At 39.0% G+C, this 13,185-nt stretch overlaps 1 protein-coding gene across 5 annotated transcripts in view; it reads right to left on the bottom strand.

The window, feature by feature from the left end:
* CD44 (CD44 molecule (Indian blood group)) overlaps positions 1-13,185 on the bottom strand; it is a 48,990-nt gene that overhangs the window by 8,557 nt on the left and 27,248 nt on the right. Inside the window, exons 7-9 of one of the 5 annotated variants that reach the window (XM_041481281.1) lie at positions 5,106-5,267; positions 3,796-3,957; positions 2,324-2,557 (exon numbers count right to left, since the gene is read on the bottom strand). The exons of 1 other annotated variant lie outside the window; for it this stretch is intronic. In XM_041481281.1, coding sequence (XP_041337215.1) covers positions 2,324-2,557; positions 3,796-3,957; positions 5,106-5,267 — 558 coding nt within the window. The remainder of the gene's footprint in view (positions 1-2,323; positions 2,558-3,795; positions 3,958-5,105; positions 5,268-13,185) is intronic. 3 more of the 5 variants (XM_041481282.1, XM_041481284.1, XM_041481283.1) reach the window with 3 other exon arrangements.

Here is a 13,185-nt window from a genome sequence, read left to right as displayed (position 1 = left end):
TCCTGCTGGAAAAGATTCAAACCAGTTCTTACAGGTTTTATGTGCTCAAAACAGAAAGGTAGCGAACATTTTTTCATAGTGTATGTCTGCACATAAAATTAAGAAGGCAGTTTAAATTAATTAAGTGAATAGGGCCTGTGAAATGAAAGAAATGAGTTTTAGTAGGAAGACATTATTTAAAACAGATTTAGCTTTCCAATAAAATTCTGACAAATACATATTTTGCATTTATAGTGCTATGCCTATGTCAAAATACTACAATCAGGCAATTTTGTTGGAGTTGAATTTACTAGCCTATACAAAATTCTTGAAAAATAATTAGCCCAAGCTCTACCTCACAATATATTAATTAATATTAATGAATTACTAAAAGAATTAGCTTTCAAGTGTTTTTTGTATAATGCTGTAAAACTATAGGTACATAATCTTGTTTATACGCAATGAATGTCCACAGAGCATTGGCAAAATTCTGCTCTGGAATGGTTCCACTAACTTCCAAGAAAGTGCATGAAAACATGGATTAGCTGAATTGGGAAAAAAAACCCTTACTGTTAGCATGGTTACTTGTATGGAAACTACATTTGGGAATAAGGAAAAGTCCCTTCATTTCCCATATTATTAGCATGGGACCACACATAAAAAAAAAACCCCGAAGGCTGTATGTAGTATAATAGGCAAACACTGTTAACTGCACTAACTTCATCAGAAGAATAACCCTTTGAAAAACAAGGCTGTTCACAAATGAAATGTCAGTTACAGCCCAGTAACAGCTACAATTAATCACTGGAAAGATTCCAACAGCACATATAGCTAGGGGAAAAATGGTGCCAGAGAATTACCTTTCGTACCTATTCAGCTACTTTAGAAGGGTACAAATGGGGAAAAAGTGACAGATAGTTAAGGGTTACATAGCTGTCATTTGTGCTCAGCAAAAAAAGAAAGAAAAAATGCTATCACAAATGTATGGGCATGAGCAGAAAGTTTGCACTTCTTCATTTCAATAGTTGTGTTACCTCATGCTGATAACGGAATAAAAGAAAAGCTTATTTGCAAAACACTATTTTCAGCCTTCAGCTATGCTTTTACTAGAAAGTGATACTATTCATGACATCTTATCAGCAGGTTAAAACCAATAACAAAACCCAAAAAGGAAATCATAATATGACAACTATTTACAATTATGCTTAATAAACATTTTTGGACAATAGCCATTGTAACAACTTACTGATGGATAAATGAAAATGTTTATAATTCATTGTTCTTACTGGTAGTAAGAGGAGTCTGCAAGGGAATAAAACGGTCCTCAACGTCAGAAAAAACTCCAGGTATCCCATGGACATGGAAACCATCTGTGGTGTTTGCTGGTTCACCTTCCCTTCCAGGGGTAGTGCCAGATGTCAGTGGCTCCTTGGTTGCTTTCTCTTGGTCAGCATCATCCACGGACTCTATGACTGCCATAATGGTGGCATGACCAAGAGCACTCACAAAAACCACCACCCACATCATTTCCTGGGCTACAGCAAGCCAGAAAGCACCTTCACCTTCCTCATGCAAAGCACAGAAGGAGGGGAGAAGACATGAAGGCCTCTCCTTCTTCTTCCACACTGTCACTGGCTTCTGAGAGACCCTTAAGCTCCACATCTATGCTCAGCATGTTGGAGCAAGATGCTGGCGACATATACAGATCCCAGTGACAGATGGAAAGGGGAGACCTTTAGAAGAAGAGACTTTAGCAGCAACAACCTGACCCTGTAACTCAGGAGTGAGCAGCCTCACCTCTGTCGGTCTTGCCTGGCAATACACACGGGAAGAGAAGAAACTGATGGCAGAATTTAAGGGATGTAATTCTTCTATGAACGCACTGCCCTCACCACTGGGACACCACTGCCCAGTGATGGTGCTGCTGCTGAGTTTCAGGACCAAGTCATCTGATTAACCTGCCAGAGCACCTCCACCACAGCAGCCATGGTGCCAAAGCATATCCAGTCTGATCCCACTGATGCACAAGAAAGGAAGACGAGGCTGGGGATTCAGAATCACCAAAGTGCATGTTTCACAGAACATTTGGGAGATCACCCAAGAACATGCTTCAGCAAAGGTCAGAAACCACCAGGTGCACCAGCAAAGAGTCCCTTATGCCTTGTTCACAGATCCTACGACAGATTTTTCACTGCAAGTCCACACTAAGAATGAAGATCCCCAGGATGAGAAAGATAGTGAAAGAAGTAATCGTCAGCAGAGATAATGTCTCATTTCACACCAGACATGAGAAATGAGAATGCTCCATTATTCTTACTGGTACCCATCAGAAGAGAGTCATTACCAGCTTTGGTCACACTGGCTGTGGTCCTGTGGAGGACTTCATCTCTGTGCATATCCGTGGGATTTGTGATGCCCTCAGTGCCCTGAACTGGCTCATCATCCGAAGGCAGAGGTGTTTGAGTTGGCTCTTTGTGGTGGGCACCACCAGGAGAGGAAGCAGCTGTTACCACAAGGTGAGGTGCCCATACTTCCTGGGTTATATCTTCTGGTGCCAGAATGTCAGTGGAGGCTGTGACTGTTGTGATGATGGCCAAGTTAACTTCAAAAATATTTTAAAAATGCACCTTACGTATATTTATTTCTAGTAAACTCTACCTTTTTAATTTATTTGCCTACGTAGACTATGCAGTGAGAAGAAAAACAAAACAAAACAAAGCCTCAAGCAAAGAATATCCTCTGCATATGACACTCTTTTTGGCTTGTCTCTTCCTTCACTAATATTCACAATGCAGCCTAAAATACTGGTCTTGAAAATATCTAGTGAACACTGTTCAGAAGTGAGAAAACAGCAATATTATTTTCAGAATGAGTATAAGAATTCCTGTTGTTACACAGGAATCAGATTAGAATGACTTAATTAATAACATCTGAAAAAAATGCAAAATCATACGTGGGTTTTCATCTTTGCAACTGACCTGTCAAACCTCATAAAGCTTGAAAACAGTGAACTGGGGAACTTTACAGAATCTCATTCATATTTAGAAAACATGAGCAGATAATAGAGAACACAAACTTTTTAATCTACAAACTGTATTTATAATCCACACAATTTGTATTTTTTATAGCTCTCCGTCAAATCCTAAATGTTGAGGATTAAATAATCCAGATAAAAACTCAAAAGTTTAACAGCTAATTTTTCCTCAGAATGTCTTTTTTAGAAAATGGAGGAAGAAAAGATTCAAGAAGTTCCAAACAACTACAGTATGATAAAAAAAAAAAAAAAAATCTTATTGTATTAAATAAAAAAGCAGTATTTTGAATCAGGATAATTTTAAATGGATAACATGCAGAGTTTGGGAATTTAAGATAGAACCTTGCAGAACCACATGAAAAAACTCCAATAAATTATTTTAAATTTTACAGTATTAAGAGAGTATGTTGAAATATTAAGACCAGGAATGACCAGGCATGAAAAACAAGCATTTACACTACCAGCCACCTCCAAAAAGCAACTGCTTTCTCAGTTAAAAATACACCTGAGCAGAGTCATGGGACATAAGAAACAGGGCACATAGGAAAAAAAAAATCCTTAAACAGACAGGAATTCTTGTTGGGATATTCACATGCAACAAAATCATAAAAACATTTGCACTGCAATTTCACAACAAGAATGCACACTTTAAAGATGAGAAAGACAAGGAAAGAAGTCAGTTTCAGAAGAAATAACGTCTCATTTCACACCAGACATGAGAAATGAGTTTTGTGGTAAAAATCCATTATTTTTACCACAACCCATCGGAGGAGAGTCATTACCAGCTTTGATCATAGTGCCTGTGGTCCTGTGGAGAACTTCATCCCCAGGGGCATCCGTGGGATTCGTGATGCCTTCAGTGCTCACTTCTGCTTCATAATCCCAAGGCAGAAGTGCTTGAGTTGGCTCTTTGTGGTGGGCACCATCAGGAGAGGCAACAGCTGCTATGATGGTTTAATAACAGATGATTTAAACACAGATTATTTAATAGCTGTGAATTCCATGTGTGTGCTGCTGTGGCCTTCCCATTACCATCCCATCTGAGCCTCCTATTCCCCTTAAAGCACTGTTACACTTTTCTCTCCACAAAAAGGGCAGAGAAGGGAGACCTTGTGTACATCATCACTGCTCTCTCACAGTTCTGTAAGACATATCCATATTCTGTTATTGTCCACTTTTTTTACTTAATTAAAAAGATTCCCAAGGGCAGTGGACCCAGGGAAAGACACAGAGGCAGCAGTCAGAAGGATTCCCTGACCTGCATCCCAGGCTACATACAGAGTCTCAGCTTCCTTGGCGCTGTCACTTGCTCTTACAGTGTGTTTCACGTTACAGGTATCAATACTGAAACACTGACAGTCAAGAAGAAATGAAGGTGTCTTCTTCTTTCTCCACACTGTCACTGGCTTCTGACAGACCCTGAAGCTCCACATTTAAGCTCAGCATGTTGGAGCAAGATGTTGGCAAAATATACAGATTCCAGTGGCAGATGGAGAGACCTCCAGAAGAAGAGATCATACCATGTTTTTAGAACACTATTTGATGTTAAAAATACTGTGTTATATGAGAATGCATCATGATGCTGTGTCATGCCAGTTTTATAGATTCCTGCCTCTCATCATTCTATGAATGAACCAGAGGGATAAATATTTCAATAAAATCTATGAAAAGAACACTCTTTCTCTAGGTGAATATTCACCTGGAGAATGGATTAACCTCTTGAGGTACAAATATGCATAACTATGGATTCAACTTCATGATAAAGACAGTCTGGCAGCACCAAATAATATAATTTATGTAACGAGCTGAAATCAATTTCACAGCCATCCTTCACTAAGGAAAGAAAAGCCCTATAAGGTGTGTTGGCAAGTAAAGAACAAATGTTTTGTATGGAGCTAGCTAAAATTGAAATCTTCTGTTTCACCACCATCCAGACAAGGCACAGAGAAAATTAATCACTCCACAGTTTATGAGATTCTTTTAAGAGATCAGTAACTACTCCCGTCTACAAGTTCACGCAATATCTTTCCAGGAGAGGCCATCTGAGAGACAAAAGTGATGCAACATACATAAGAGACATTACTACTAGTACCTGTAGTGGAAGACTCTCTTTCATGATTGCTCTCTCTGGAAGGAATAACTCTATCCATTACAGCAGGCTGTGTGGCATAATCCTCTCCCTCATCCCAGCCTGGATACACCACTGGGTCTTGCGCTGAGTCGTTCTGTTTGGCCCCACGGCTGGGGACCATAGCTGTTATGATGATGGTGAAGCAATTATGAACTCAGTATACAAAGATCCATTTCTCACATTATTCTCCTCTTCAGTTCTTGTCTCTATGACAGGTCTTGCTCACATGCCTACTACATTTAATGGCAAAGAGAAGTAAAGTAGATTTGCTTCTCATCCTGGTTCATACTTAGAAAAGCTGCCTACTGTCATCAGTAGGACCAAATCCTTCCTCAAACTGAGCATATGCTTTTCAGAATCAAGGTGTCTTACTGTTTTTCAAAAGTATTTATCTGAATCTTGCTGTCGATTTTGTAAGGTTGAATATTAAACCAAAATTTGCTGATGCAGAAACAAAAACTTCAGACATAAATAACTGCAATGATATGACCCATCAGTAAGACTTTAAACACATAATTTGAGTATGTTGACTATATCCAATTTCTTCTCCTCAAAGTTTCTCTGTTTCATTAGTTGCAGCATCTCCAGGAAAACAGACAAAGAGGTGTGGCAAAGGGTAATGCTAGGTCATGGGTCAGATTTATGAATGGGGCACACAATAAATAAGACAGCATATAGCTGGAGAATATCTGATCTTGTAGTTATTTAGAAAAACACCATCCATGACAACCAACCTGCTGATTTTATTACACAACCATAGCAAAAGAGTACCCAAATTGTGTGAAAAGCATTAAACCTTCTTAATCCCTTCAACCCAGTAAGGGGGGGGGGGAGCTCAAGAAATTTGCCACAGTGTGTTACAATTTTAATTGCAATTAGGCCATTATGTATTGCTAGAGCAGTGTAGTATAACAGATTATCAGAGACCTGTATTTTATAATCCACAAGAGCGGATGATGACTGCATTCACTGTTGGCAGTGCTTAGTACAGCATATCTGTCATAAACTCCTAAGTCTGGTGCGCTCACAGGAGCAGAAATTAAAATATATCAATTTTGAGTTACCACCTTTACAGTATAATTTGATCTTTTATGCTTCAATTGATTCAACCAATGAACGAGAGATGCCTCTCTTATTTTACATTATACTTTGTTTTCTTCTCTTCATCTTACTAAAAGTGGGATGAGAAGACATTTTAGATAATTTTTTTTAGATTAAACTGTCATTAACGAAAACTGGGAAACAAAATCCCAGGGCCGAGAACAGCTTGCAACAGGGGAGTGAACACAGTTGCCAAAGGAGTAAAAAATGCAGCACAGATTATTGTTTTTCCATTTAAGCCTTCTCTGTTTGCTGCAGACAAAACCCTGGCAGACAGCTTGTTGAAAGCTTGTGACTGCATGACACACAACACAAAACGTAGGAGACAGTTAAAGAATTAACCTACTAAAGGTCTTGACATGCAAGACAAATAGAAGAGAAACATCCACGAAAAGTCTGAAGAATAGACTAATTAAAAAAATAATAACATAACATCAAAATTGCTAAGATTTGTTCACAGAACCTGTGTTATGACATCAGAATGCAAAAATGTTAGTAAAACATCCTAAAACTACATCTTTAGAAAACCCTGAAAATTTACTAAAATGTGACCTGCAATATTACCTGTAGAAGTTTCCTTTCCAAAATAATTTTCACCTGCAGTAGTAAATTCATGTTGTTCAATACTGCCAGTGGTATTTGCAGGATTTTGTTCTTGACTGATCCCTCCAGAATGAAGGCTGTGTAATAGTGGATGTTGGGTTGGTCCTTGATGTTTTTCATTTTCACTTGTAACTAGTGCTGGTAAGATTGTGATTGAATCAATAATGATCAAAATACTCAACATCATCATATTTTCCTTATCATTATGGTCTACATAACAAGAGTGCTTGGCTTTTGTGTTTTGGCTTTTTCTTGTTGTTGCATTTCATGTGAAATGAAAGATGAAAAAAAACAGAAGTCCTTTGGAAACCCTATCACACAAAAGCATCACCAGGAGCAGCAGAAGATTCAAGTACACTAGAAAGGATCCCAATGACCAGTGGGAGACAATAGATATCCAAGAACCAGAAGAGCTCATAGAAACAACAGCCTGCATCTCTATTTCACATTTATTAATACAAACTTAATTGTTGAGTTTGTTTGTATTCTGTGTTTTTAAAGTAAAACACTGATGAAACTTTTCTTTTGAGTTATCTCAATTGCATAATTACAAAGCTGGTCCTAAGGAAATTGCAATTTCTTCTGAGATTGGATGAGTTAAATAAGCAGGTTCATATAAGTAGATAAGCATACTTATTTTGGACTCAGTAATAATTAAAGCTCTTACCAATGAAATTAACTCACTATTTACTCTTTAACTTGCTGTTGTTTACACAGCAGAAGATGCAGTCAGAAATCAGCTGAAGTACCACCACCATAAGAGATGTTCTAAACAATGTTTGGAAAAGATGCATCAATAAACCTAAGATAAGCTAAATAACTCAGCTGGAAATATATTTGCCTTAAGTATCAAACATTTCCATGAGTGGTATATAAAAGTAAAGCTAAGGTCCTTAATCAGAGCATGCAAAGAATGAGCTGGATATGTCATATATGTCATAAGTTACCAGAGAGAGAAACTGCGCTATTTCCCAAGAAGAGAAAAACTGGAGGAGTATTTATCTTCACATTCAGGCAATGAAATATTCGTAAAGACAGCGCTCATGCAAATGTAGCTCATTATTTTTAAATTAAACAAAATACATATACATTGTCTTACAAAAAAAGAGGTAATAATAATCAATGCATGAATAGAACTGATCTAACAATACTTCACTAACACTAAAAGAAAGTTATCACAAAAACCATTTCTGTGTGATTACAGAATCTGTTCTAATGCCAGCTGCATAAACTTCTGCTGTTCAAAACAATCTCAGAACCAGAAAGACACAGAAAAATAGCTTGAGAATGCACTCTGTAGCTTCTGCCCACAGAACTGAACATTGTGGTATCTCATCTGGCTACTGGCACTGACACTGGTAGCAAAATGTTCACCTCCAGTTCATCTGGAGGTAATATATTATTCTTTGTAGGACAATTTATGTATTGGAAACACTAGCTCCCTTTTTTATCTTTTGTCTTCAGATTTTACAATAGAACTTTTGAAATGGAAAAAGTGATTTTTTTTTCTCACCAAAAGTTACAGTCTACTCTGTATTATTGCAAACTACTGGCAGTGAAAATTTTAAAATACCAGAAATGTCAGGAGAAGTGGCAAGAAATGAACTTTAGATACATAAGATAGACTTGAAATGACAGATGAATGTTATAGATGCCACCTTTGAGGGCTCTAGTACAAATAATGTAAGGTATTACACTGAACTGATAAACTGAGGCTAACGGTGTGGGAATTACAAACAGCTGCACCCTGAGTGCCAAACTTCACTGAATTATATCAGAAATCTGAATATTATCTGAAATGCTTGATTGCTTTACCCTTGCTAGCAGAGCTAGGATACTGCTCCTCTTCATCAGTAAAGGTGGGGTTCCAATGGTCTTGTGTGGTGATTTCCAGAAATGTTTCGTGTTGTGAGTCCACAGCTGTTGGGACAATGGAGGATACAAAGCTGACTATGCTCTAAATCTACTGTCCATGTGCGCCATAAACATGATGGAAAATGGAAGTTCTTGCACAGCCTAGCTATAGTATCTTTAATCTTCTTATCAAATCCATTCACATCAAACCAGTTGCTCTTTTCTTTGCAATTGACAGATGCAGTTTCCCAAGAAAAATGGGAAAAACAAGCAGCAGAAGAATAATGCACAGTAGAAGCAATGCAAGTTGTAGAAATTTAGAGCAGTTGTAGAAATTTAAACTCATGTTTCAAGAATAATGCTGGACCTAAGGAATATGGCAGAAATCTCTATACACACAAAACATGCTTGCTAAGTACTCGAGAAGCACCATGTTAGAATATCCTTGACTGAGCAAAAAAGCAGTGGTCAGCAAAAAAATGAGAGCACCTTGACAAGCACCAGGAAGCCAATATTAGAAAGTAGTAATACAATTAAAAAGATAAAACAGAACTTCTACAAGAGTCTGTGACCAGAAACTGAATACACTTTCACCCGTGGATCATGCAGACACCACTAGGCTGTCAAAGGTATGGAATGCAGTACACCTGTGGCACAAGTTACCAATTTAGTCTCAAAGATAAATAAACACCAAAACTATCCAAAGCATAGGAAGAAACATAAGAAGTCCCAAAGCAAGATGAATTCCTGATTGTGCATTTTCTACTAAAAATGGAAACTGCCGCTGAAAAATGCAAATACTGCACTACCTTCAAAAAAATAAAAGTCTTATGAACAGTGACTGCTGATTAAATAAGAGCAAAGACAATAGACACACTAAGATGTACTTAAATTAAATAAAATTACAGAAATAAAAGAGATTAATATCTTTGTACAAGTAAGATCATTAGAGTGTAGTCATTAAGAGCAACATCCATGCTAAAAAACCACCAGTGCTGGGGACATTCCCTGGTCATAAAGCCAAGTAGCAGTTTCTGTACTTCAGTGACGCCTAGCATTTACCTTGAACCTTTTCTGGTTTTCAGACAAAGTTATTTCATCTATGGATGGCTTTTGAATAAAAAAAAAAGGGTTCTCAGATGATCACTGTGGGACTATTCATATGAGGAAAACAAGGCTACGTATTAAAACATCTTAGTTGTAATACTGGATGATGCCTAGACATCTGAGATCACGAAACAAATGAGATGATGTTAGAAGACTGCATGGGAAGTGTGCAGAAGGTAGCAAACATGAGACTGTTTTGTTGACAATTCCCAATGAAAAAAGGACTTGGGGTTTGGCCTTTCCAAACAGTGCCTGAGCATCTTCCACAGAAAGGAAGTCTACTATTGAATAGATGAAGGTCACATATAATATGACCTAGAATTATTTTAATACATAAAATAAACTAATAGAAAGAAAGATAAACTTTTAGCCTTGAAAAATCATGAGTAAATACAAACATCTGACTAAACTGAAACTGAGATACTAATTTTAAGTAGTGAAAGAACAGACATTATTTAATCCTAGAGACCTGAGATAATTTTCCAGTCAAAAAGTATTTATGAAGGCAACAGCTGATGAGAAGATCATTCAATTTTCAAGCAACATATGAGCGACAAAGAAGGAGGTGCATCAGGTAGGACAGGAAAATGAAGAAAGTGAAAATCCAAAGAAAAGAGAAGAACCTTACTGGGACTCGGAGCAGTCTCGTCCTTGGCCACACTCCTGCCCCAGCCTGGAAACATTGTGGGATACACAATCTCCTCAGAAGAGTCTTCATCATCTGAATCACTGCCACTGGAGGTCACACCTGCTGTGATGATGTTAAATCTGCCATGAAGCCCTAACCCACAAGGCCTTCTGCTGCTGGCACTTCAGCTTTCCTGCCTCCCCTACTCACAGCCTCACAATCACAGAGAAGAATTTACAGCCCCGTGCTTCCCAGGGGCTGTAGCTGCTCCTGGCCTTTTCACTCCCAAGGGATTCTCCACTCTGCCATGGCCCTGCTGAAGCTGCCCCTCTAGAGCTCTTAGATTCATTTTGGGACCCTCTGCATGCTCACAGCATATAGCAGGTAGAGCAGAGTACTGGTTTGAAATCCTTTCCTTCCTCTCCCTTACAAGTCCTTCTCATTGGAACACTCTGCTCCAAAACAGGAGGAAAGAAAGACCCAGGTCCATGCTTTCCATGATGATTCCCAAACTCATCCCTTTCAGACAGCCAGAATGCCTCCATGGCACACAGACAGAGTGGACAACTGCTCTATTGCTGCCACGTGTAAAATCAGTGACAGGGAGCCCGGGACATTGCTTTTCCTGCTTCAAGCACGGTGCCATGAACAGCAGTGAGAAATGGCACATATTCATCCCCTGTTCCACTTAGAGTTTGTTCACCTTGCTGCCCTGCTCTCTGGTAATTCAGCCCCCAACCAAAGCAGCCTCTGAGCATGGCATTCTTTACCCCTGGTTGCTGGCGTGGGTTCTTGCGTCTCCTCTCCAGGATTCGACCACCACCAGTGGTCTGAGAATGGATTCCACCAAGCTTCAGTGGTGGTTTTCTCCAGGATGTCATGATGAGGCCCTGCAGCTGTTAGGACATGGCTCATTTAACCAAGATCTTGTGATTATTTCTTGAGAAACAACTCTTCCTCCAGCAAAGTCCAGTCCACCAGCACCAGCACCTTGAGCAGGCTCATGCCCAGAGATGGGTGTGAGAGCAGGGTGAATGTATGAACCCGTGGTGTCATTACATTCCTCCAATGCCTAGCCAGATGCAAGCACTTTTGGCAGTCCCAGGAAAGAACATGCTCCCTTGAGAGCAGCCACCAAAAAGCCCTGGGGGACTTTTCACCCCTCCACGTTCCCTAAGGTTAGTGAGTGACTCACAAGTTCAGATAGCAGGAGAGAATAGATAGTCTTTGAAAGAGAGCCCAGAATGAGGAACTTCCACCAAGATTACATAAAATCCCATTCAAAAGAAGTATCCATAATGATTTAACCAAGATCTTGTGATTATTTCTTGAGAAACAACTCTTCCTCCAGCAAAGTCCAGTCCACCAGCACCAGCACCTTGAGCAGGCTCATGCCCAGAGATGGGTGTGAGAGCAGGGTGAATGTATGAACCCGTGGTGTCATTACATTCCTCCAATGCCTAGCCAGATGCAAGCACTTTTGGCAGTCCCAGGAAAGAACATGCTCCCTCGAGAGCAGCCACCAAAAAGCCCTGTGGGGCTTTTCACACCTCCACGTTCCCTAAGGTTAATGAGTGAATCACAAGCTCTGACAGCAGGAGAGAATAGATAGTCTTTGAAAGAGAGCCCAGAATGAGGAACTTCCACCAAGATGACAAAAAATCAAAAGATATAAGAAGTATCTGCAAAGCCAGTGCTGCCAAGAACCTGAGGTCAGAACTGAGGCCATTCAAAAGGCACATGCACTCCCCTTATCCTGATGCTGGCTGCTAATTTTATACCAGAACCACTTTCCAGGCAGGCATTAGTATGTCACAGGGAGAGAGGCCCTGCTTTACTCCTTTCACATTACCAATTCACAACATTTCCTCACAACACAGCATATCAGACATTAAGTTCTACAGGTTTGTGATAGATATTTCTGAATGGAAAGACATTTCTGCTTTGAAAAATTACAGGATCCTACAGTCTTTTCTTCCACTATGCATTCAAATAAGTATAGATACGCAAATAGTTATAAATGTGTCTATCATACATGGATGACAAAAAATCAGTCTGAGTTACTGTTCATGTAGGTAGCTCATTAATCAATAAAGAGTCTTACATCTGATTCATGGCACACCTAGAGGTGAATCATAATTTGCTAATAACAAAGAGTGAAACCTGCTTGGGCATGGAGAGAAGTCAGTGGTAAAGTGATGATGTTGTATTAATCTGGCCCATTAACTTGATGGAGCACACCACCAGTGATGTCCAAATCCAGCGAAATAATTAATTCTGTGTCATCTGAAGAACAAGGACCTGTGCAAATTGCTCATTTCAATCCATAGCACAGAATTCTTTAGATTAAGCTATCTTCTAAAAAAACTTTAACTTTACAAATTGTAGTACAGTGGAGAGCCACCAATTTTGTTTCTCACTTTAACACTCTACAGAATTAGATAGATAGATAGATAGATAGATAGACAGATTGATTTTCAGCCATCTATCTGAAGATACATGACAAATACTTTTCTTTACTTTTTTCTTATTTTTCTACTTCCCCATCTGTGGGATTTTTCTCTGGGAAATTAAATTGTGGCCAGGATATTCCACTGAGCCTGCACTGCTATACAAACTAAGTAACAGATATTGGGACATGGCTTTATTCCTTCTATTTTGGACTGCTATCCATGTCACTTTCTGTGCTACTGAACATTTAATGACTTCTCAGAGAGATGCACAGGTTATACTTTATGTCTTTCTAAA

The sequence above is a fragment of the Pyrgilauda ruficollis genome, unplaced genomic scaffold (genome assembly GCF_017590135.1).
Source record: "Pyrgilauda ruficollis isolate IOZ18807 unplaced genomic scaffold, ASM1759013v1 scaffold55, whole genome shotgun sequence".
NCBI lineage: Eukaryota > Metazoa > Chordata > Aves > Passeriformes > Passeridae > Pyrgilauda > Pyrgilauda ruficollis.
The sequence above is the reverse complement of the archived record's forward strand: the minus strand, read 5'-3'. Positions and strand labels throughout refer to the sequence as shown.